Source organism: Gambusia affinis, linkage group LG17 (genome assembly GCF_019740435.1).
Source record: "Gambusia affinis linkage group LG17, SWU_Gaff_1.0, whole genome shotgun sequence".
NCBI lineage: Eukaryota > Metazoa > Chordata > Actinopteri > Cyprinodontiformes > Poeciliidae > Gambusia > Gambusia affinis.
The window spans coordinates 23,200,374-23,226,481 of NC_057884.1; the positions used below are offsets into that span (position 1 = coordinate 23,200,374).

Consider the following 26,108-nt stretch of genomic DNA (forward strand, 5'->3'; position numbering starts at 1 on the left):
ACTTTCAGTTTAAACTCACAGGTTCTACCGTGGTTCTGTTGGGTCTCCATTTTCGTCCTCAACTGTTTGGATCATTTGAACAAACTGTAAGTTTTGTTTGTTTTCTACTTGAACTTTGTCTTCAGGAACTTTCCTATTAGTTTGTTATTTTTCTCTTTGATGTTTGGAGAACAGAGAACTACTGACTAGAACTCAAAGTTTAGTATCTCTGCTGTTTGAAGGTTAATCTATGGGATTATTCGAATACTGATAAAATTGAATCCAACAGCACTTAATAATGAGCTGATTTTCTTCTCTGAACAAACTGCTTTAGGTTTTAATTTCCTAGAGACAAATTCTGGTTTTACCATTAACATTAAACACAACAATTTCAAAGGGAAATATTAGTATTAAAATATGTTTAATTCTGTCAGATTATTAAATATTTAATCTTTGATGGAGCTGGTATTTCAATAAATGTGAACTAAAATACTTCCTGTTCAGGTTGAATCAGTGAATGTAAATGTTGCTCCATGTCTCCATCTAGTGGACTGATAGTAGAAGTGCAGCAGCTGATGGCAGCTTCCTCTGCCTCTCTGCTGTCTGACTGCATTCACCTGACACTGATATGAAGCAGAGAAGAAGAGCCAATCAGAGGAGGAGCAGCTGATCTTTTTCCAGCTCTAATGATGTAAAGGATGATCAGAGTTGATGTGCAGATGAATGATGTGTGTTTCCTCTGCAGGTGAAGGTAGAAAGTGTGTGTGAGCTGATGTGAATTCAGCAGCATGGATCAGTGTGAGGACAGAGAGGAGGGAGTCCCTCCCTCTAAAACCACTCTGTGTGGGGAAGATGAGAGCCAGAGCAAAGGTCAGAGGTGAGGTCACCATCTCTAACTGTCCACAGCCCTTTTCACACAGCGTTCACTATATCAGGCCAGAACAGACGTGGTGATGAAGCTGCTGCTGCTCCTCTTTGCTGATTAAGTTTTAATCATCATGTTTCTGTCAGGATCCATCAGAGACTCAAACCAGAACCAGAACCAGAACCCAGCTGTGTGTCCTTTAAGAGCGACAGGTCAAAGGGTATTCCCATTGACTTTAAATCTCCTGGATCTCCACCATCAGAGAGGTGAGCTGTTTCTAACTGCTGTAACTGTTCAGTTTATATCTGTTATTGTGACCATCCAATATAAATTTAACACACAAACACAAAAGGCAGAAGTGAGTTTAATTTCTAGATGGATCTTTGGATTGTTCTCTAAATCTAAATGTAATTTATTTTCCTGACAGAGTAATGCTGATAGAAAAAGGCTTTAATGCCTTAATTTTATGATTCCAGTTTCCTCTCTGTGGTTCAAACATCATTCAACATATTGGATTATTAACCATTTCCACAGTTAAGTTAAATAAATATCTGCATATCTTTCAGAACCAGATGATCTCTAACTGACACAATACAGAAGCTATTGGATCATTCTCTGAATTTGGTGCATTTTGTGTCTCACAGATTTATCTCAAATATTTTCTTATAATGCAACCCACATTTTTTAAGAAAAATCAAGTATTGGAAATATTCATGTCTTGGTAATATAACATACAAATATATTTTAATAATTTTGTTTTGTAAAGATTTGTTGGGTTGTTTAATTGTAGAGGTCAGCCAAATGAGCTTGACCCCACTGACCAATGTTAATTTTTCACTCAATATAAAACTAATGAAAGTAGCCAGTAACTGCAACTTATTTGTACCATTTTAAAAATTGTTAGGTATACTTTAATCTAAATAAAAGAAATATGAGAATAATACATGAATTATTTATAAAATAGCACTTTTTAATCATGTCCCTCCAGTTTTGTTTAACCCTGTAACAACATACCAATCCCTCCTTTTTATAAATAATGGCTCAGTCCAATTTCCTCAGCACCCTGGAAGTGACTTCACTTAAATTTCTTCCCACTCACTTTGTAAAGAGATTTAAGTGTTAATATAGTTTCTTACGTATATTTGATTATTTTTTATCCAAACATCGTCTTTGTCAAGCTCAACATTTCAACACTCTTAGGAAGGTAAATGATAATTATTGTTGTTTGGGAAAAAGTAAAGAATGGTCTTAGAAACATATTAATTTCTTGTTTTCATCATATCATATGTTGCTCCATACCCTAGCTAATGTGGACTTATGGCAACTTTTAGTGAAAATCTTCAACCCCATTATAGTCTGGTCAACTGTTACAATGAGTCCAACCACGTTACTTGATACAATGTTATGATTTTTTTCATAATAACAGCAAATATTAGACTAATATTTGTTGGATTGTATGCAAAGTTTAAAGAATGATTCAAAACGATAAAAAAGCCTGATTTAATGTTTATTTTAAAGTATATTTTTATGATTTATGAAAAGAGCTTTTACATCAAGTTGCCATTTTCTACTTATCAGTTTAATTATTATGATTTAGAATCAAATAAGAAATACTTACAATTAGTTATTTTAATCAAGGGAAAGAGGAATCAAATTTTCATGTTATGGGGTTGAATTTAAATCAACCTAAGTAACAAATAAATTTGTAAAACTGTTTGGGATTCTATGAATAAGGTGGGGAGGTATATTTTCTTGGATGTTTAAAGAGGACTTCAATAGATGCAGTGTTCAAAACACAATTTTTTGTGGTATATTTTTAAGTAATCTGAGACCCCAAAATGTACCGAATTCAGAGAATCACCAAATCACTTCTGATGAATAACGGGGACAAAAATGACCCATAATGAACTCACTTTTCAATCAAGACACATAAACTATCATGATGACATGACCTTTAAGGTAAAAACATTTAACTGCATTTTCTTCTGTTTAGCATCACCATAATTTTTCCAAATGAAACAGACTCATTTATTTAATTAAATATTAATATTAACACAAAAACACAAAGGCAGAGGTAAATTTCTGATAGGTATTTTCTCGACCTACATAAAAGAGAACCACAGACAACGTTTATTAGTTTTCAACCAAGCTTTCGCAAAAATGGGGACGACACAGAAAACTGCTTCTTCAAGCTGCTCATTGTGCATTCCCACACTCTGCTGCAGTGCTTGTCTTTTTATTAACACAGGGAACAAGTGAATGGAATGTGGGAAAGTGATCTTAACAGAAAAGGGCTATTCTGATAACAAGGAAGGAGGAACACAGAAACTACATTCTACACACAGGCAGTTTCACAAGTAAGGAGTTTTCCAATAGATAGTGAAACAGCTGCAGAAAACATGTTCAAGGTTAAGGGAAAAAGCAAGTTTTATATTTCACACAGTTGAACAAATTCCTCCTCTCTGGGGTGAGAACACTAAACTTTTAATGAAAAACAATTTAGTAAAACTACTAATGTAAGAGTGATAGCAAAACATAATTGTACCAATTTCATTTCTAGGTTTATAATTGGATTAGTCCGATTAAACACAGATTAATGCTGAAAGAAAAAGAGGACCCCACATGGAAACACCCACATATCTCAGACCTCCTTCATGTCAACATCCCCGCAGATCTATACATCAGAACCTGATGGATGTCCCTCACTGTCCTGTAGACCTGTGTGGACAAAGCCTTCACTTCCACTGTCCCCAAGCTCTGGGAAACTGTCTCTACCAGCATCAGATCTAATGACAGCGTGGACTGTTTAAAGTCCAACTTCAAAATCATTTTTTTTAAAAATGGCCACTGGTTGATTTTGGTGTTACTGCTCTTCATCCTTGTAGTTCATCCTTCTCTTTTTAACTTCACTTCATTTTGATATGATGCTTTGTTTTTCTGCTTCAAGTACATTTAATGTGAAAGTCTTGGTGATTTCATTTCTGAATACTGCTGGATGAATATTTTCTGACTTCCTAATTGTTCCTGGTTCCTCCACAGAGTGGACCAGCAGAGCTCAGAAGTTCCCAGTGATCCGTCTGGCCAGCAGCATCAAACACAGCTGGACTCCATATTTATGGTCTGTACATGAACAGCAACAACTTTTCCAAGCATTCTGTTCACAGTTACCTCCATGCTGCACTTTGTAGACCAGAGGACTGTCAGACTGTCAAACATTCTTCTGGTGTTTGGCTCCATGATTTCAGTCTGATGTTTCCTTCATTTATTATTCTGTTCCAGATGCTGGAGGACAACATTGTCACTTTTCTGAAGAACGAGCTGAAGAAAATCCTTAAGATTCTGAGTCCTATTAACCCAGAATGCTCAGAGAGTCAGAGAGATGATGATGAGATGTTAGAAGGTGAGGATGAAGAGCAGAGGAAGAGCAGCAGAGAGGCTGTGATGAAGATCACACTGAACTTCCTGCGGAGGATGAGGCAGGAGGAGCTGGCTGACCGTCTGGAGAGCAGTAAGAGGATTTCTACAAAGGTTTAACCTGATGGATAAATCACACATTTACTGAAATTTGAGGAGATGGAATCACAATTATGCAAAACATCTTGAGAATAAAATTTTATCAAGTTTTTGATTTTACTTTTTGTCTTATTTTAGAACGTCTTGCTGCAGTTTGTCAACATCAACTTAAATCTGGTCTGAAGAAGAAGTTCCAGTCTGTGTTTGAGGGGATTGCTAAAGCAGGAAGTCCAACCCTTCTGAACCAGATCTACACAGAGCTCTACATCACAGAGGGAGGGACTGGAGAGGTCAATGATGAACATGAGGTCAGACAGATTGAAACAGCATCCAGGAAACCAGACAGACCAGAAACAACAATCAGACAAGAAGACATCTTTAAAGTCCCACCTGGAAGAGATCAACCAATCAGAACAGTGATGACAAAGGGAGTGGCTGGCATTGGGAAAACAGTCTTAACACAGAAGTTCACTCTGGACTGGGCTGAAGACAAAGCCCACCAGAACATCCAGTTCATATTTCCATTCACTTTCAGAGAGCTGAATGTGCTGAAAGAGAAAAAGTTCAGTTTGGTGGAACTTGTTCATCACTTCTTTACTGAAACCAAAGAAATCTGCAGCTTTGAACATTTCCAGGTTCTGTTCATCTTTGATGGCTTGGATGAGAGTCGACTTCCTCTGGACTTCCACAACAAGGAGATCCTGACTGATGCTACAGAGTCCACCTCAGTGGATGTTCTGCTGACAAACCTCATCAGGGGGAAACTGCTTCCCTCTGCTCTCCTCTGGATAACCACACGACCTGCAGCAGCCAATCAGATCCCTCCTCATTGTGTTGGCATGGTGACAGAGGTCAGAGGGTTCAATGACCCACAGAAGGAGGAGTACTTCAGGAAGAGATTCAGAGATGAGGAGCAGGCCAGCAGGATCATCTCCCACATGAAGACATCACGAAGCCTCCACATCATGTGCCACATCCCAGTCTTCTGCTGGATCACTGCTACAGTTCTGGAGGATGTGTTGGAGACCAGAGAGGGAGGAGAGCTGCCCAGAACCCTGACTGAGATGTACATCCACTTCCTGGTGGTTCAGACCAAAGTGAAGAAGGTCAAGTATGATGGAGGAGCTGAAACAGATCCACACTGGAGTCCAGAGAGCAGGAAGATGATTGAGTCTCTGGGAAAACTGGCTTTTGATCAGCTGCAGAAAGGAAACCTGATCTTCTATGAATCAGACCTGACAGAGTGTGGCATCGATATCAGAGCAGCCTCAGTGTACTCAGGAGTGTTCACACAGATCTTTAAAGAGGAGAGAGGTCTGTACCAGGACAAGGTGTTCTGCTTCGTCCATCTGAGTGTTCAGGAGTTTCTGGCTGCTCTTCATGTTCATCTGACCTTCATCAACTCTGGAGTCAACCTGATGGAAGAAACACAAACATCTAAGAAGTTTGTATTTAATAAACCTAAAATAATTTCTCTCCATCAGAGAGCTGTTGACCAGGCCTTACAGAGTCCAAATGGACACCTGGACTTGTTCCTCCGCTTCCTCCTGGGACTTTCGCTGCAGACCAATCAGAGACTCCTAAAAGGTCTGCTGTTAGAAACACGAAATAGTTCACAGGCCAATCAGGAAACTGTTCAATACATCAAGAAGAAGATCAGTGAAAATGTGTCTGCAGAGAAAAGCATCAATCTGTTCCACTGTCTGAATGAACTGAATGATCGTTCTCTAGTGGAGGAGATCCAACAGTCTCTGAGTTCAGGAAGTCTCTCCACAGATAAACTGTCTCCTGCTCAGTGGTCAGCTCTGGGTTTCATCTTAGTGTCATCAGGAAAAGATCTGGATGTGTTTGACCTGAAGAAATACTCTGCTTCAGAGGAGGTTCTTCTGAGGCTGCTGCCAGTGGTTAAAGCCTCCAACAAAGCTCTGTAAGAACACAGATTGTTACTGCATTTATTTTGATAAAAATCTGTCAATGATTAGATAAGTAATGAGTCATTCTTATCAGCTTTTTACTGATGACTCTCAGCTGCTGGACAGAATGATGAATATTAAAGTCAAAATTTACATGTTAGCAAAATATTTTTTTTTTGTTCATTGGTTTTATTGTAATTCTTTCTTTCCTCCTTGTTGCTGTAGTTTTTTCTTCAATTGAGACCCAATATAGAATGAATTTTCACACAAGATATAAGATGTGGAAAATATATATTTCCTTTCAAAAAAATGTTGATGGAAAACGCATACATTTTGAAGAATTATTTAAGATTTTCCTCTCTGTCTCCTCAGACTGAGTGGCTGTAACCTCTCAGAGAGAAGCTGTGAAGCTCTGTCCTCAGTTCTCAGCTCCCAGTCCTCCAGTCTCAGAGAACTGGACCTGAGTAACAACAACCTGCAGGATTCAGGAGTGAAGCTTCTCTCTGCTGGACTGAAGAGTCCAAACTGCAACCTGGAAACTCTCAGGTAACTCTCCTTGAGATTTCTGCATCTTACCTGCAAAAGCATAATTGATACAGTTCTTATTTATTATGTTAAATCTATCCATCTTAATGACCAATTTATCTGAAAAGGAAGACATTTTTTGTTCTAAAAAAAATATTTATTAATGAAAATATTGTGTCTGTCTGATTAGTGTAACTATGGAGAAGCTGTTCTCTCAGTGCTGCATCTTATTGAAAATCTGTGACTTTGAGCTTTACCCTGGTTGTCACATCTTTTGAATTCACTTATTGGCTGATTTTTACAGAACATTAAGATTGAAACCTTATAATCAGATGAGAGAATTTTTCTTTAATTCCTCAAACAGGATTTTGTTTAGGCATTTTCTAATGTGATTCACTTGTTCTCCTGTCACATTGTTTAAAAGTCTGATGTACAAATCATCAGTGTTTCTTTTCCACTGAAATCCACACATAGACTGATTGGATTTGGAGAAAGACATTACCATCAAAGAAATGAATGGAGTATACATGAAATAATCACAATGATAAGAGAATGTGTTTCAGTTGAAAAAATAGAGTTTTTAAATTGACATTTTTAGTCGGAAAAATACATATTAAAAGAAATTAATTAATATCTGAGAATCAGTTTAGACTTTGGTTTCTTCCTCAATGTTCTTTCTTATCATCTGATGAATTTTTCTGCTTGTCAGGCTGTTTGGTCTCAGACTGTGCTTCTCTTCAAAGTCCTCCAACTTTCCATCTGAAAGAGTTGGACCTGAGCTACAATCATGAGACTCAGGAGTGAAGCTGCTGTCTGGACTGAAGATCCACACTACTGGAACTCTCATGTAGAACACAAAATCTGATAGAAAGAGAAATGTCTTTAGTCAGTTTGAAACATTTAGTTGAAGTTTAATTTTGTAATTAAATATTTAGGTGTCTCATCTAGGCAGAGTCATGCTGGATCTACTGAAAATAAAGAGTGATGTTTAATAGTTTAAAGACTCTGACTAAATTAATAAAAGAAGTTCAGTTGATTTTTTTGATGATCTACTGATGACAGAAATGATTTTAAAACAATATTTGATGCTCTGTTCAGCAGAAACAAAGATGAAGAAAAATCTATGTTGGTCAGATGGATTTAAATCTAAACTGTCACAGAAAACACAATGGATTTATCAAGATTGATCATTAAATCACATTACTGATTTTCAATTAAATCAATCAATACCAATGTATTATTTCCATTAGGAAAACATTCAGAAGTATTTTTGACTGATTATTTTGATTTTAAATATTATTAAGAAAATAAATAATATGTTCTTTACTGAACATGTCAAAACACAGTCATTGTTTATTCTTTCTCCTCTGGTGAACATCCAGATGGCATGATCAGAGACAGCTAGAATGTCCTCCTGATCTATTTAAAGCAGTCAGAGTGTAAAGGAGATTTGGAGCTGGAAGTTTCCTTGTTGCTGCAGAGCAGAGATGTTCTGCTTCATGATAAATCAGGTTGAAGAAAATCTTTATCAAGCTGCTGGATAAAGCTTCTGAAACATTTCACTTTTTCTGAAACTAATAGACATAAAACAATGGATGTTTTCTATCAGACTTTAAAGTTCAAACAATAATTCAGTTGTTTTCTGTGGAAGACAGATTTGATGAGAAATTATGAAATTCTTCATTTCTGATGTTCCAAAGATCTGAGAAAATGGGAAGCTCTCAGAATCAGTGCTGTTTTCTACAATGAATCCACTGATTAAGAGAATCTCATCTCATATCTCCTCAGGGTTCAGGTTTGTTCTGAAGTGCTGGTTCCTCCAATCAGTGGTTGGAAATCTGTGATGAGAAGTCATGATGCAGAGAGCTGATGAGATGTCAGAATCTTTGTTGAATGTGATGCAGCTTCTCCTTTTTAATGTTTGTATTTCTGGATATTCCAGTGAGGCCACAGCAGGTTTTCAGCAGCAGGGCTGTTTAGTGTTTCATTCCTTCATCTGTGTGTGGGAGTGTGGATGGAACAGGTATCCAGGTGTTGTGTCAGAGTTTAGATTGATTGTATTTTAATGCTGATTATTAAATCAGGTTGAGCTTCCAGAAATGTTTCCTTAGTTTCCTGATGTCCTTTTAGGCTTGTGAGTTTCTTCAGGTTGTTACTGAGGATTTCCTTTCTCCTCTCTGTTGGAGCTTTTCCTGTGTTTGGAGAAATGAGTTGTGCTGCACCAACTGTCCTTCCTACATCCACTGCAGTTTGCAATCCAAATGTTGGACTGTTCCTGTCTCAGTGGAGGACAATGTGTGTCTGAGAGACATGTAATGTCCATGTTTGCTGCTGAAAGAGACTGATGGTCTGACCCCCCTCCTCCTTTCAGGGTGGAGCCTGCTGGAGTCCGATTCCTGACACCAGGTCCATGGAGACTGAGGAAGTGTAAGTGTGTTTTTCAACTGATTCATGACAACAAAGCAGCTCACATTCAACCATCTTCAAACTGTCACATCACTCATTCAGGAGTCATCATCAAAGTGTCAATAAATGATCAATAACTGCAGCTGGATTGTGTTTGTTCTCTCCATCAGATTCCTGTCAACTCACCATCGACACAAACACAGTGAACAGAGACATCAAACTGTCTGAAGACAACAGGAAGGTGATATGGATGATGGAGCTTCAGTCATATCCTGATCATCCAGACAGATTTGATTATTATCCTCAGCTGCTGTGTAGAACTGGTCTGACTGGTCGCTGTTACTGGGAGGTTGAGTGGAGTGGAAAAGTTTATATCTCAGTGAGTTACAGAAGAATCAGGAGGAAAGGAAACAGTAGAGACTGTGTGTTTGGAGAGAATGATCATTCCTGGAGTCTGTTCTGCTCTGATGATGATGGTTACTCTGTCTATCACAATAACATAGAAACTCCTCTCTCCTCCTCCTCTGACTCTAACAGAGTATCAGTCTATGTGGACTGTCCTGCTGGCATTCTGTCCTTCTACAGAGTTTCCTCTGACTCACTGATCCTCCTCCACACCTTCAACACCAAATTCACTGAACCTCTGATTCCTGGATTTGGGTTCTGGTCCAGTTCTGGTTCCTCAGTGTTTCTGTGCTGATTTGAGTCTAAAGAGTTTAAATATTTTCTTCCTGTCAGAGAAACTCTCTCACTGTTGAACAGATAGTTCAGTCTCTACAATCTATTTCTTGGTGAAGCAATTCTGATTGAATCCTTGGAAACTTTTTCTTCTTCCAGTCCTTTAAATATGGAAGCTGGAATTATTCCAGGATTATTCCAGAACTATTCCAGGATTTTCAGATTTGATTTTTTCTGTTTTACAAAGCTTCACTGAATATCAAGATGTTGTTTTTTTTAATTCATCAGATTTAATTGAAATGTTGATCAGTTTTTCAATCACTGATCATTTTCTGTTTCTATTCCTATTTTTATCAACATGTCAGATTTGAATATTAAATCTTCCTTTTGTAAATTTGCTGCAGTTTTTCTTCATGTGTTTTAAATAAAAACATTTTTCTTCTGCATTTGGTTCATTTGCTTCTCATTCTGTTCTTTTCCTGGTCAAATTTAAATATTTGCATTAAAAAGATTTTTTCATCACCTCTGCCTTTCAGAAAGTCCTTATTTACAGTAAAACATTCCCATCCTATGAAGGTCAAGTCAATGCTTTGAAGCATAATGGAAAATCTTAATATTTTCTGCTTCATTTAGAACTTCTACCTGAAACTCAGAACCTGTGGAACATTTTTTTACCTTGGTGAACAAAATACCAGGAACTGGAAGATCAGACCAGAATGAAAACTGGAAATCAATGTTGGACAGAAAAGGTCTGATCGCTGCATCTCTGCTATATTTTACATTTAAATCTGAGAACAAAATAAATGTTTTTAGTGAATAAATCATCATGGAATGACTCAGCTGACACAATTCAGAAACTGGAAAATAAAGTTTAAGTGGAAAACCAAAACAGTAATCTGTTTGATAAATGCAGTTTGTTTCAGAGTTCAAACTTCCTGATGGTGATCTCCTGCCCTCACCTTGTCTGGCGGTTTTAATCCTCACAGTGTTAGACTCTCATCAGATTAAACAGATTAACATGAGCTGCACAGGAACCAGTCTTCTCCAATATTTCACTGATTAATAACAAGGTTGGATAAAAACATTGAGCTGAGCTTCTCATTCCTTAAAGAGTCATGAAGAAAGACTCACCCTGGAACTGCAGGAAAGAAGTTAGAAAGTTTAAAAATATACATGTTTTGCATTGAAGGTGGAAAAAATATAATCTACAACAATTGGTTCATTTCAGTTCAGGTTTGTTTAACTAAATTTTTACAGTTAATTGATTTTAATTATTATCAGCTTGATGTTTTTCCTGTATTTTGTTTGTTCAGCCTCCAGGCTGAACTTTCATGAAGTTTCTGCAGAATGAGCAGAAACATTTATGTTTGATTCCAATAGAACTGCTGGTTCCTCTCAGTTCTGATTCTCTGAAAACACTCCACCTTCAACATCAACATTTAAAATGATACAGGAATATTTCACTACTTTTGACTGAAACAATCTGGTCTTATCAGATACAATTTGAAATGAACATTTCAAATATTGATTTATTTATTGATATTTAAACTTTCTAAATTTGGTCCAATAAATGTTAATAATAAAATCAAACTCTTCTGCTGTTAACTGATTAAAGTCTGTTTCAGAAATAAGAATGTATTCCTCCAGTCTGTGTTGGAATTTACATTTTGTGTTTCTCTCCTTTCATGGACTTTTGTTATGTCTAATTTTGCAGATTCTGCTGTTGAAGAAGAAACTAAAAGCATGTGAGCTGTGATGTCATCAGTCATGCAACTTCCCTCACATTTTCTTTCAGTTTTAAAGTCTGACTTGTTCAGATGTTTTTCTTCAACTCTTTGGATATTTTGAATAAAACTGTAAGTTTGCTTTGATTTCTACTTGAACTTTGTCTACAGAAACTATCTTGTTTTTTCTCTTTTCTGATTTTTGTACATGTTCACTTTTGATTTCTGCTCCAACTTTAATATCTCTGCTGTTTGAAGGCTAATCTACAAGATTATTAGAATAATGATGAACTGGAATCAAACATGATGAACACCGAATGTTTCTTTGTTTTTTCTCTGAACAAACTGCTTCATGTTTCTATTTCCTAGAATCAAATTTGAGGACTGTTTTACAAAACCAGGATATCAGATTAAGGCAGGATTTTAAATAATCCTTGATTCGGTTTCACAGAAGCAGTAGCTCATAGGTTACCATTGCAATTTATCCTGTATTTTGTAGAAAATTAAATGTGTAATAAACAAAGTTTTAAAAATGTTTATTCTTATGCCTGTTTAATTTAAAATGCTAATTCATTTAGTATGTCAATCTAATTTCTTTAACATTATGATGGCTGAAAATATTATTATCAATTTTAAAATGATCCATGAGTTACTGTTTGATTGTGTTTCTGAGGAAAGCTGTTCTAAGTTTGTCTAAAGACAGTGGGAGGTTGCAAAAACCTCTGCACATGAAAGTAACACACTGACAACACAAGAAAACATGACATGTGGTTTGGGAGAGGGAGAAGTGAAAGAAGAGATGGAGAAGTTGATGGTGAACATAACATTCTCATTATGTCAGCCTAGTTTATAAAGATGGAAATACCAGTGAAGGCAGTGAGATGATCAATCAATCAATCAATCAATCACTTTATTTTGGTAAATTATCTTAATCAAAACAAAAGAAAAAAGTAAACAAAAGTTCAAAAGAATCTGAAATAAAGCTTATTCTTCATTTTTTTTATTTAAAAAGATTTCTTATCAGATTCAGTACATAGTACATATGTAGATCTACATAACATTTTATATTTTGTTTTTAAAGCTCTTTGTTCACCAAAAAAACTTTAATTCATCATTCAATTCATTCAGTTTCACACCAATAATGAAACACATCTAGATTCACTTTTCTCTTTGATTCAAATATAAACAAATGAAATTATATTTATTTTCTCTTAAATAATTTCTGAATAAGAAGGAAGACTTTTATTCAATGCTTTATACATTATTTCAGTATTTTGATAAACAATATCTTTAAATTTTAATATTTTACTTTGAATAAAGAGTTTTATCAGTTGGTTATCTTTATTTAAATTTAAATTTTTTTGCAACTTAACTAAATCTCAATAGTTGTTTTACTTGCATTTAATAAGCAATAAAAATGGCATAACAAAGGAATATATAACATGCAAGCCTTTACATTTTATTAAATCACTAAATTATTAATAGTTTTTGCTTTTCTAATATATCCTGTGATTAAAAGTTTTATCTATGATAATTAAAATTTTGTCTCACAAATCTTTCAATTTAATATTTATGTTCTTTTACATTTAGTTGATTCAAGAGAAAAATGTTTATCTTTTCATTTGGATAATTGTAATCAAACCATGTTTCAATCAGCTAATTTTTTCTCTGTTTTTATTATTTCATCCATATTTTTCCTGAAAAAGAAATTTATGTCTGACATTATAAACTTTAACAGACTGGATACTGCAAAATATCGTTTAAATAAATTATAAATAATTTAGGTCTAGGACTGAGCCTTGAAAGACACATTTACCATATCTGTCTTGATTTAGTTTTTTAATTTGTACAGGTAATCTACACAAGTAACTCTTTAACCACTGATAAACAATGTAAGTACAGTTCACATTTAAGTCTTACATGGTCAATAGTATCAAAAGCCTTCATTCAATAAAATGGATTAACTTCATCAATCTGTTATGTGCTCCAACTATCACAGCTAAAAGACAGTTTTCCTGAACAAAAAAGCTAACAAATTATTTTATTGAGAAGGAATCTAGTCTTTTCTTAAATAATTTTTCAAAATTTTGATGAGAGCAATGATATGTTAATAATTTATTAATATTGCTTGTCTCATTTTATGACTGGAAAAACTTTCCATCTTCATTTGTCAGGAAAGGTTCCAGTTAAGAATGATTATTACAAATGTTATTTAATAATACTATAAATTACCTCTTTCACAATAGCCATGTCAATATCATTACAATCTTTTGATTTCTTATTTTAATTTTTTTCTCATCTATTAAAACTTTCTCACTTCTAGAACATTGTATTAATATTATTAAATTTATGAGTTTTCATCTCTGTGATTTGTTTACTAAATTAGGAGATATTAACAAGAACTTATTAAAGACTTCTGATCCTCCTTTTCCACTACTGTTGTTGTGTTTAATACTTATTGAGAAATCTCTATCTTTATTGTTTTAATAATATAAATTGTATTCCGTTCAAATATCATTGCAGTATTTTTAGCAACCTATCATAATAATCCTGCTTTTGCTTTCAGCACTGATTTAACTTATTTTATATACTTTATATTTTCTTATTTTTTCATGAGTTGGGCATAATGAAACATATAACTTGTTTTCTTTTTTATTCTAAACTCTTTGTCATCAGGAGTCAATCTATTTTTGTATGTTTTTATATTTTAACAATAATGATTAAATTTCTAAATATTTCAAAACATATATGACTCCATTAACATCATCAACATAAACATTTGCCAGTTATAATTTAAATTCATCATTTATTCAATCAGGTGATTTTACTCTAACTAAATTAATAATTTGTTTGTCATATTTAAATTGAACTGATTACTAATATCAAGCATAGTGAAACAGGAAATGATCAATTATGTCTGACTAACAATATTTTGTTTCATATTGAACTTATTTATAAAAGTTATCAATCAATGAGAACTATCTTTGTTTTTGTTCTTGATCAACAATTAAATAAACAAACATTGTATTTATAAATTCATTAAAATTTGATATATTTCAACAAATCAATATTTAAAATCTCACAATAAAGTAAATTTTTCATTGAGCCTTTCATAAATTCTAATATTTTTCTTACTAAATCATCTATAGATGAGCCAGGGTGATAAACACAAAATTAACATATTGTCTGTTCAATTTGACAGATAAACATTCCATCAGTTATCAACTGAAAATTCATTTTAACAATAAGTGATGTCAATAGACCTTACAAAAGTTTGTTTTATTCTTGTTTAACCTATTCTGACTAAACATTTGATATCCATCAAACCATAGCAGACTTTTTCCTCAATTAGGTTTCTGAGATTGCTACCACATAAATTTATCATCAAATTTTTTCAAGGTAATTTTTATCTGAGAATTGCATACATGTCCTATTTAAAATTTTAAGCTGCATTTATACTTCAGATATTCACAATGTTGTTTATTATAACTGATTTATTCTGGGTCTATATCAGTTTCATCATAATTATGTTCTGTGATCAAAACTTTGTTCTTTGACTCATGACTAAATAATATTTCTTTTATCAATCTTTCAAAACCAGAAAAGCAAAAAAAAAAAGAAACTTTTAGAAGCAGTACCAGTCAAAACTTTCTGTTCACCATTTTAGCTCCACAACATTTTAATAATAGAACCTTAGCTTGCTCAGGAGAACCATTAAATTTTATCAGATCTTACAATTCTAGTCCATATGCCTGTATTTTTTCTCCTTCTTCAATATCTGACTTAGACAATCTGCATTCTTCTTTGTGTTCATTCACAAAATTGTTTTGTTCATTAGTTTTTACATCTTTTAGCAGTTCAATTTGTGTTTTGTACTCTGTTAGGATGATATTTGGTCTTTCTTTTATCCATTTGTGTTTGGTTTGTCATTGTATAACAAGCAGCAATGTTTTACTGTCCAAAAATTTTTGCTGAAGAACTTGATGAATGCTCAAGAGAAAGTAGTTCATCTGTGGTGCATCTTCATTGTCTTCTGTGTTGTTCATGTTTTTTTTCAGATATCAAATTTTTCTTGCAAACTGTTAGGTTCATTTTTTAACTCTTCTATCTTCTCATCCTTTTCTTTAATAATTACTTTCAGTTGTTGAATTTCTCAATCAACGATGAAATTTGCTTAATCACTAGTTCTTCTGACAAACATTCAATGAAAAGTTCTTCCATATCTTTGTTAAACTTGGAGCCATTTTGCTACTTAGCTATTTGAAAATCCTGGTGTTACTTTATTGGTTGTTCAAGCACATGTAGTCAAAAGTTAACATTGTAATGATATATCCTGTCAAACATTTTGAATATCAGTACAAAACTTTTCTTGGATGAGTTATATTTCAATTCTTCAATAGATTTCCTTAAATGCAGGACAGATATTCTAGCCAGCCATCTTTTTCTGAAGTCACTTTTAATCTTGGTGATGGTGTGTGTTTGTAGCTATTCTCAAATGTGTGTGTGCCAGTGTGTGTTTGTGTGTACGTTCATGAACACTGTCCAATACCCTCAACTATTGATAAGTGATGGAGCATTTTATCAACGGCCGTCACTGTTGATGGCTGACCTTTGAACCAGATTCAGGTCCATTGATGTCATAGGGAAAAGGAGGAAAGAGGAGGGAGCAGAGCATCTTGTACACATAACATCTAGGAGAAATAGAGATAGCCAGTAATCCAAGACTGACACAGGAGGAGCCAGATTCAGATGACAGTTGCTGTTTTGGATCAGGACAATTCTTTCATTTTCCCACCTGTCTTAGATTCTCACTGTTTCATCTCAATGGCGACTCCAGACAGCCAAACTCATGATTAATCCCGCAAAGGCAAGTCTGCAACTTCTCCAAGGTCTTTTTCAGGAACTGCAATTGAGCTGTAACTCTCAGCAAGAATCACTTCCAGTTTGTGGTTCAGCATCTGAGTCTAAATGTTCACAACAAGACATTTCCTAGTGCGAGACAGACAGCCTCTCAATGGGCAGAACAGCTGCCAAAGTTTTCTTATTTCCACAAAATGCCAGTTAACCACCAAGTTCAAAAAGCAGGAATCCTGTCAACAAAAATTAATTTATACATGGATCTTGTTTTCTCTGTAAGAAACATTACTTTGAAATCCAACATGTATCCAGATACCAGCTATTGTTTATTCTTCTCATCAAGACCAAATCCATAGTTTACAATTCAAACAATGTGCAAAGGGAAGCTTCAAAAAAACACAGCAGCACAGGAAACAGAAAACAGAGCTCTGAAAACAGAGCATGAGGGAAGTAACAGGAGAATAAAAATCATCTGACTTCACTGAGAAGAGAAAGAGAATAAAAATACTTTGAGGTTCAACCATTGTAATTTTGACTTCCACTAAAGATGGTTTGAAAATGTATATTTTGAGATAATGACACATTCAGTCAATCTACTATTCTTTACTATAATTACAAAGAATGAAAATATCAGTGTCACCTGACACTGATATTTTTTCTTGAGTATGATGTGATTCAGTTCCTCATAATTCTTCATCAAAACATTTTTCTTTGGTGTGATATATGGCTTACACAATGTATGTAGCATAACATCAGTAAACCTGTGATCGATCTCATGGTGTCTTGTATTAATCTGTTAAAGCATATTCACCTGATTTATTTAAATATTTGAGAAAGCTGCGCCTCCTAAGATTGGTTTGGTCTTTGTGAAATGGATAAAGCCAGGATGAACTGATGGAGTTAAATCAAGTCTGGCTTTATCTTTTATACTCGATTTCTAAATCTTGTTTTTGTGAAAGAACCATCAACAATTATAATTATACACAATCTCTGCCTCTCTGCTGTCTGACTGCATTCACCTGACACTGATATGAAGCAGAGAAGAAGAGCCAATCAGAGGAGGAGCAGCTGATCTTTTTCCAGCTCTAATGATGTAAAGGATGATCAGAGTTGATGTGCAGATGAATGATGTGTGTTTCCTCTGCAGGTGAAGGTAGAAAGTGTGTGAGCTGATGTGAATTCAGCAGCATGGATCAGTGTGAGGACAGAGGAGGAGTCCTCCTCTAAAACCACTCTGTGTGGGAAGATGAGAGCCAGAGCAAAGGTCAGAGGTGAGGTCACCATCTCTAACTGTCCACAGCCCTTTCACTTCACTATATCAGGCCAGAACAGACGTGGTGATGAAGCTGCTGCTGCTCCTCTTTGCTGATTAAGTTTTAATCATCATGTTTCTGTCAGGATCCATCAGAGACTCAAACCAGAACCAGAACCAGAACCCAGCTGTGTGTCCTTTAAGAGCAACAGGTCAAAGGATAAGATCATTAACTTTAAATCTCCTGGATCTCCACCATCAGAGAGGTGAGATGTTTCTAGCTGCTGTAACTGTTCTGTTTATATCTGTTATTGTGATCATTCAATATTAATTTAACACTCAACTCACAAGAGGCAGAAGTGAGTTTAATTTCTAGATTGATATTTGGATTGTTCTCTAAATCTAAATTTAATTATTTTTCCAGAGTAATGCTGAAAGAAAAAGGCTTTTATGAATTAATATTATGATTCCAGTTTCATCTCTGTGGTTCAGACATCATCCAACATAGTGAATTAACAATTTCTACAGTTAAGCTAAATAATATCTCATGTGGATATCTTTCAGAACCAGATGATCTGTAAGTGACACCATACATAAGCAATTGGGACATTTTCTGAATTTGGTGCATTTTGTGTCTCAGGTTTATCTCAAAGATTTAATGTAATGCAACCCACATTTTCTGAGAAAAATCAAGTAATGGAAATATCCTTGTGTCTTGGTAATATATAATGCGAATATATTTTAAAAATTATATTTCAAAAGAAATAGAAGAAATATGAGAATAATACATGAATTATTTATAAAATAGCACTTTTTAATAATGTCCCTCCAGTTTTGTGTAACAGCATACCAATCCCTCCTTTTTATAAATAATGGCTCAGTCCAATTTTCTCAGCATCCTGGAAGTGACATCACAGAAGTCTTTTCCTGCTAACACTGCAAAGAGTTTGCAGTGCAAAGATGATAATTTTTTATCCAAAGATTGTCATTTTCCAGTTGAACCTTTCATCACAGTTACACGTAAATATTTATTGTTGTTTGGGAAAGAGTAAAGAATGGTCTTTGAAACATATTAATTTCTTGTTTTCATCATATCATTTGTTGCTCCATACCCTAACTAATGTGGACTTATGGCAACTTTTAGTGAAAATCTTCAACCCCGTTACAGACTAGTCAACTGTTACAATGGGTTCAACCGCAGTACTTGATACATTATGATTTTTTTTTAAATAAGGACAAATAGACTAATATTTCTCTACAATGTTTAAAGAATGATTGAAAAACCTAAAAAAGCCTGATTTAATGTTTATTTTAAAATATATTTTCATTATTTATGAGAAGCGCTTTTACATCAATTTGCTATATTCCACTTGTCAGTCTAAGATCCTCCATGGACAGTCAGAGTGGAAAGGACTCCTGGTTCTTCTGCATGTCAGAGTTCAACACTAACATCACCAAACTTCTCTCAGTCAATTCAAACCAACACGATTATCTCAGAAACAAAAACAGATCATTCTGCTCTTCAAACAAGGCTGGACATTATTCAGGAGGATCAATGATCAGGAACATGTCGGAGGATTGGACCGGTTCTGATGGGAATCATTTAGAACATCTGTTGTGTCTCATAGCTCTTTATTTTACAAGGAACCACATTAACAATATCTTCAAAGCAAAAAAAGTTTTTAATTAGTTTTTTTAACCAGAATCCATCAGAGTTTCACACAAGAAGAAGAATCAGAACCCAGCTGTGTTGTTTTAGAGTGATGGTTCAGTGGATGATCACATTCAATTTAAATCTCCAGGACCTCCATTGCTGTAACCATGAAAACTGAACCAGTAAGAACTCAGATGTTTCCACTCACATTTTATCTGAGTGAGCTCAGGCTCAGGTATAGTGTGAGCTATATCTGAGACCAATATATCTGGTCTCAGATATAATGAGTCCAGCTCATTATATCTGAGACCAATATATCTGGTCTCAGATATAATGAGTCCAGCTCATTATATCTGAGACCAGATAGTCTCAGAATAATGTCCAATCATTATATCTGAGACAAATATCTGTCTGAATATAAAGTCCAGCTCATTATATCTGAGACCAGATATTTTGGTCTCAGATACCATTAGCTCAAGGGATCTAATGGTATCCTTGGATATCAGAGAAACCATTATCCAGGTATCCAAGATAATGGATCTACAGGATTAATTTTAAAATTCTCCCTATAACATCCAGGTGAGGACCCCACATGGACACACACCCACATATTTCAGACCTCCTTCATGTCCACATCACCTCAGATCTAGTCATCAGAACCTGATAGATGTCCCACACTGTCTTGAAGACCTGTATGGAAAGAGCCTTCACTTCTACTGTCCAGATGCTCTGGGAAACTGTCTCCACCAGCATCAAATCTAATGACAGTGTGAGATGTGTGAAGTCCACGTTCAGCATCAACCTTGTAAAATGTCTTCTGGGTGATTCTGGTGTTACTGGTCTTCATCCTCGGAGTTCATCTTCCTATTTTTAACTTCACTCCATTTTGTTCATATGATGCTCTATTTTTCTGCTTCAAATACATTTAATGTGAAAGTATTGGTGACTTAATTTCTGAATACTCCTGGATGAATATTTCCTGATTTCCTAATTGTTCCATGTTCCTCCACAGAGTGGACCAGCAGAGCTCAAAGGTTCTGAGTGGTCCATCTGCAGAGCAGCATCAAACACAACTGAGCTCCATATTTGTGGTCTGTATATGAACAACAACAATTTTTCCAAGGGTTCTGTTCACATTAATTTCCATGTTGTGTAACCGGATCCCTTCTGCATTGTGCTGGTTATTGGTTGTTAGTCAGGCCGTGACTCAGTTTGGCTTTCATCGATTTATTCTGACGAAAATATTAAAAAGAAAAGCAATCATTTTACAAGCTGGGTCCTACACAAAATTTTAAATACATCTAAACATGAAATTCTGGGACTCCGCCCTAAATCTACCCGGAACTTCTAGCAAAAATCTAGGGAGTTCCAGACATTAAAAATAAACTACAGGATGTACCCTCCGCTTTTGACAGGTGAAGTCAATAAATGCAGACCACCCCACTGGAACCTGCTGTTTCTGGACTGGCCAACTTAATGCTATGTTTGAGTGCAACTTTCAGGTCAGTTGTTGATCACGACTTTTTTATAAGATGCCTGAGGAAGACAGCCAAACAAATGATGGATGAATATAGACAGCTTCTTATATCTGATCCAATATTTGGAGTTGGAGATCAACCAATTCCCACCATATTTGAGCAAGTTGGAAGAAATACACTCTTATACTGGAGCCTCCAATTTTCAGAAATCTCTTTGTCAAACTGACCAGGATGAATACTTTCTAAAGGCTGATATAGTCTACCAACCGGCCTGAATGCAGCGTAGTCGGTGGAAACAGCATGACAGCTTAAACCCATTAGTTTCCCCTGGATGTCTGGTAGAGATTTTAGGTCACACAAACACATGTCTCCATGGGTCAGAGTGGCTGGCATTTCTGGTTTGATGCTAATTGAGGATCAAACTTCAGTTATGTGTTCATTGTTTGTTCAAAAGATCTTAAAGCACTGAATATCTTGTAGACCAGAGGACTGCCAGTCGCCTGCCCGCGCAACATGTTGAATGCAAGTGTTTGGCTCCATGATTTCAGTCTGATGTTTCCTCTATCTATTATTATATTCCAGACTTTGGAGGACAACATTGTCACTTTTGTGAAGAACGAGCTGAAGAAGATCCATAAGATTCTGATTCCAGATTATCCAGAATATTCAGAGAGTCAGAGAGAAGATGATGAGGTGTTGGAAGGTGAAGATGAAGAGCAGAGGAGGAGCAGCAGAGAGGCAGTGATGAAGATCACACTGAACTTCCTAAGGAGGATGAAGCAAGAGGAGCTGGCTGACCGTCTGGATTTCTACAAAGGTTGAACCTGATGGATAAATCATACATTTACTGAAATTTGGAGAGATAGAGTCACATTTATGCAAAACATATTCAGAATATGATCTTATTTAGTTCTTGATTGTACTTTTTGTCTTATTTTAGAACGTCTTGCTCCAGTTTGTCAGCATCACCTTAAATCTAGTCTGAAGAAGAAGTTCCAGTCTGTGTTTGAGGGGATTGCTAAAGCAGGAAGTCCAACCCTTCTGAATCAGATCTACACAGAGCTCTACATCACAGAGGGAGGGACTGGAGAGGTCAATGATAAACATGAATTCAGACAGATTGAAACAGCATCCAGGAAACAACACAGACCAGAAACAACAATCAGACAAGAAGACATCTTTAAAGTCCCACCTGGAAGAGATCAACCAATCAGAACAGTGATGACAAAGGGAGTGGCTGGCATTGGGAAAACAGTCTTAACACAGAAGTTCACTCTGGACTGGGCTGAAGGTAAAGCCCACCAGAACATCCAGTTCACATTTCCATTCACTTTCAGAGTTGAATGTGCTGAAAGAGAAAAAGTTCAGTTTGGTGGAACTTGTTCATCACTTCTTTACAACCAAAGAAATCTGCAGCTTTGAACACTTCCAGGTTCTGTTCATCTTTGATGGCTTGGATGAGTCGACTTCCTCTGGACTTCCACAAGGAGATCCTGACTGATGCTACAGAGTCCACCTCAGTGGATGTTCTGCTGACAAACCTCATCAGGGGAAACTGCTTCCCTCTGCTCCTCTGGATAACCACGACCTGCAGCAGCAATCAGATCCCTCCTCAGTGTGTTGGCATGGTAACAGAAGTCAGAGGGTTCAATGACCCGAAGGAAGTACTTCAGGAAGAGATTCAGAGATCCGAAGCAGGCCAGCAGGATCATCTCCCACATGAAGACATCACGAAGCCTCCACATCATGTGCCACATCCCAGTCTTCTGCTGGATCACTGCTACAGTTCTGGAGGATGTGTTGGAGACCAGAGAGGGAGGAGAGCTGCCCAGAACCCTGACTGAGATGTACATCCACTTCCTGGTGGTTCAAACCAAAGTGAAGAAGGTCAAGTATGATGGAGGAGCTGAAACAGATCCACACTGGAGTCCAGACAGCAGGAAGATGATTGAATCACTGGGAAAACTTGCTTTTAATCAGCTACAGAAAGGAAACCTGATCTTCTATGAGTCAGACCTGACAGAGTGTGGCATCAATGTCACATCAGCCTCAGTGTACTCAGGAGTGTTCACACAGATCTTTAAAGAGGAGAGAGGTCTGTACCAGGACAAGGTGTTCTGCTTCGTCCATCTGAGTGTTCAGGAGTTTCTGGCTGCTCTTCATGTTCATCTGACCTTCATCAACTCTGAAGTCAACCAGATGGAAGAAACACAAAGATCTCAGAACCTTTCATTATTTAGAGACTCTAAACAAACATCTCTCCATCAGAGAGCTGTTGACCAGGCCTTACAGAGTCCAAATGGACACCTGGACTTGTTCCTTCGCTTCGTCCTGGGACTTTCACTGCAGACCAATCAGACACTCCTACAAGGTCTGCTGACACAAACAGGAAGTAGCTCACAGACCAATCAGGAAACAGTTCAGTACATTAAGAAGATGATCAGTGAGAATGTGTCTACAGAGAAAAGCATCAATCTGTTCCACTGTCTGAATGAACTGAATGATCGTTCTCTAGTGGAGGAGATCCAACAGTCTCTGAGTTCAGGAAGTCTCTCCACTGATAAACTATCTCCTGCTCAGTGGTCAGCTCTGGTTTTCATCTTAGTGTCATCAGAAAAAGATCTGGATGTGTTTGACCTGAAGAAATACTCTGCTTCAGAGGAGGTTCTTCTGAGGCTGCTGCCAGTGGTTAAAGCCTCCAACAAAGCTCTGTAAGAACACAGATAGTTAATGGATTTATTTTTGTTGGATAGAAAGCTGCTAATTATGAGGTAAATCATCATTAGCTAATGAAAAAAGGTTTAATGTAACTTTCTCTAATTCCACCCCCCGTCTCCTCAGACTGAGTGGCTGTAACCTCTCAGAGAGAAGCTGTGAAGTTCTGTCCTCAGTTCTCAGCTCCCAGTCCTCCAGTCTCAGAGAACTGGACCTGAGTAACAACAACCTGCAGGATTCAGGAGTGAAGCTTCTCTCTGCTGGACTGAAGAGTCCAAACTGCAACCTGGAAACTCTCAGGTAACTCTGGACTCATGACAAACTGCTGTATCTTAGGTGAAAAAGCAATATTCGAGATCCCAGCAGTTGCTTGGCTTTCTTTTTTATTCCACGTTACAAATCCATCCATCCATCCATCCATCCAGCCAGCGACCAGTTCAGACTTTGGTTTCTTCCTCAATGTTGTCATTTTCTCATCATGTGATGAATTGTGTGTCTGCAGCTTATCAGGCTGTTTGGTCTCAGAGGAAGGCTGTGCTTCTCTGGCCTCAGCTCTGACCTCCAACCCCTCCCATCTGAAAGAGTTGGACCTGAGCTACAATCATCCAGGAGACTCAGGAGAGAAGCTGCTGTGGGCTGGACTGAAGGATCCACACTGGAGACTGGAAGCTCTCAGGTATGGAGGAACCTGCTGCAGGAGCAGAGAAGGTCTGATAGAGGAGGAAGAGGGAGAAATGTCTTTAGTCAGTCTGCTGGGAAACATTTAGTTTGAATGTTTAATTTAATAATTACATATTTATTTGTCTCATCTGGAGGCAGAGATCATTACCCAGTTTTCTGGAATATTCTCCTGACAAAGAACGGTTCACAAGGAAAATTAAAGAGTGGGACGGTTTAATAGTTTAATAGGGACTCTGACTAAATTATTAAAAGAGAAGTTCAGTTAGATTTTCATGACAATATACTGATGACAGAAAGGATTTTAAAACAATATTTGATGGAGCTCCAGACGAATCATCCCCAAGAAACAAAGATGAGAAGAAAAGTAACTCCATGTTGGTCAGATGGATGTTTAAATGTTTTGAGAGAGAAAAATACCACTGAGAAAAAAGAACTTCAGATTTTATACAAAACTCAAAATTTTTGGGATTTCATACAATACAAAATACAGAAATGTTTCCTTAGTTTCCTGATGTCCTTTTAGGCTTCAGTGAGTTTCTTCAGGTTGTTACTGAGGGATTTCCTTTCTCCTCTCTGTTGGAGCTTTTCCTGTGTTTGGAGAAATGAGTTGTTGCAGCACCAGCTGTCCTTCCTACATCCACTGCAGTTTGCAATCCAAATTTTGGACTGTTCCTGTCTCAGTAGAAAACAATGTGTGTGTTAGAGACATGTAATCTCCATGTTTGCTCCTGAAAGAAACTGATGGTCTGACCCTCCTCCTCCTTTCAGGGTGGAACCTGCTGGAGTCCGATTCCTGACACCAGGTCTGAGGAAGTGTAAGTGTGTTTTTCATCTGATTCATGACAACAAAGCAGCTCACATTCAACCATCTTCAAACTGTCACATCACTCATTCAGGAGTCATCATCAAAGTGTCAATAAATGATCAATAACTGCAGCTGGATTGTGTTTGTTCTCTCCATCAGATTCCTGTCAACTCACCATCGACACAAACACAGTGAACAGAAAACTCAAACTGTCTGAAGACAACAGGAAGGTGACATGTGAAGAGGAGTTTCAGTCATATCCTGATCATCCAGACAGATTTGATAAACGGAATCAGCTGCTGTGTAGAACTGGTCTGACTGGTCGCTGTTACTGGGAGGTCGAGTGGAGAGGAGAAGTTGAGATATCAGTGAGTTACAGAAGAATCAGGAGGAAAGGAGACAGTAGAGACTGTTTGTTTGGATATAATGATCATTCCTGGAGTCTGAGATGCTCTATTGATGATGGTTACTCTGTCAGGCACAATAACATAGAAACTCGTCTCTCCTCCTCCTCTGTCTCTAACAGAGTATCAGTGTATGTGGACTGTCCTGCTGGCATTCTGTCCTTCTACAGAGTTTCCTCTGACTCACTGATCCACCTCCACACCTTCAACACCAAATTCACTGAACCTCTGATTCCTGGATTTGGGTTCTGTTATTGTGGTTCCTCAGTGTTTCTGTACTGATTTGAATCTAAAGATTGTAAATATTTTCTTCCAGTCAGAGAAACTCTCTCACTGTTGAACAGATAGTTCAGTCTCTACAATCTATTTCTTGGTGAAACAATTCTGATTGAATCCTTGGAAACTTTTTCTTCTTCCAGTCCTTTAAATATGGAAGCTGGAATTATTCCAGGATTATTCCAGAATTATTCCAGGATCCTCATGTTTTTCTGTTTGTTTCCAGTCAAAGCTTCATACTGAATATCAAGATGTTGCTTCTCTTATTTTTTTTTCTTTCATTCATCAGATTTTATTGAAATGTTGATCAGTTTTTCTCAATTACTGATCATTTTCTGTTTCTATCAGCTCCTATTTTTCTCAACATGTCTGATTTGAATATT

General features: G+C 36.5%; 3 protein-coding genes across 5 annotated transcripts in view; all 3 read left to right on the plus strand.

Moving 5' to 3' along the window:
* Nucleotides 1-14: 14 nt before the first annotated feature.
* LOC122846988 (NLR family CARD domain-containing protein 3-like) lies at nucleotides 15-26,104 on the plus strand. 3 transcript variants are annotated; one of them, XM_044144314.1, is made up of 11 exons: nucleotides 15-86; nucleotides 725-856; nucleotides 991-1,110; nucleotides 3,884-3,962; nucleotides 4,124-4,352; nucleotides 4,496-6,284; nucleotides 6,643-6,816; nucleotides 23,686-23,859; nucleotides 24,062-24,235; nucleotides 25,009-25,055; nucleotides 25,205-26,102. In XM_044144314.1, the coding sequence occupies exons 2-11, from the start codon at nucleotides 768-770 to the stop codon at nucleotides 25,729-25,731; spliced, it is 3,402 nt and encodes a 1,133-aa protein (XP_044000249.1). In that variant the 5' UTR covers nucleotides 15-86; nucleotides 725-767; the 3' UTR covers nucleotides 25,732-26,102. The 3 variants fall into 3 exon arrangements, with proteins under 3 accessions (XP_044000249.1, XP_044000248.1, XP_044000250.1); XM_044144313.1 differs by lacking the exon at nucleotides 15-86 and having other exon boundaries at nucleotides 551-856; nucleotides 25,205-25,746; XM_044144315.1 differs by lacking the exons at nucleotides 15-86; nucleotides 725-856; nucleotides 991-1,110 and adding an exon at nucleotides 3,093-3,201 and having other exon boundaries at nucleotides 25,205-26,104.
* LOC122846989 (NACHT, LRR and PYD domains-containing protein 12-like) overlaps nucleotides 11,717-26,108 on the plus strand; it is a 626,610-nt gene continuing 612,218 nt past the window's right edge. The window contains exon 1 of the mRNA XM_044144325.1: nucleotides 11,717-11,735. The gene's annotated coding sequence lies outside the window, so the exon portion shown is untranslated. The remainder of the gene's footprint in view (nucleotides 11,736-26,108) is intronic.
* LOC122847035 (NACHT, LRR and PYD domains-containing protein 12-like) lies at nucleotides 21,377-22,290 on the plus strand. The gene is made up of 2 exons (XM_044144388.1): nucleotides 21,377-21,661; nucleotides 21,785-22,290. Exons 1-2 carry the CDS (start codon nucleotides 21,397-21,399, stop codon nucleotides 22,264-22,266), a joined length of 747 nt encoding a protein of 248 aa, XP_044000323.1. The 5' UTR covers nucleotides 21,377-21,396; the 3' UTR covers nucleotides 22,267-22,290.

Coding starts and splice junctions, on each gene's coding strand:
- LOC122846988 (XM_044144314.1), top strand. CDS start 768: ATGGATCAGTGTGAGGACAGAGAGGAGGGAGTCCCTCCCTCTAAAACC. Junction 6,285..6,642: donor AAAGCCTCCAACAAAGCTCT/GTAAGAACACAG, acceptor CTGTCTCCTCAG/ACTGAGTGGCTGTAACCTCT. Junction 25,056..25,204: donor GACACCAGGTCTGAGGAAGT/GTAAGTGTGTTT, acceptor TCTCTCCATCAG/ATTCCTGTCAACTCACCATC.
- LOC122847035 (XM_044144388.1), top strand. CDS start 21,397: ATGTTTCCTCTATCTATTATTATATTCCAGACTTTGGAGGACAACATT. Junction 21,662..21,784: donor CCGTCTGGATTTCTACAAAG/GTTGAACCTGAT, acceptor GTCTTATTTTAG/AACGTCTTGCTCCAGTTTGT.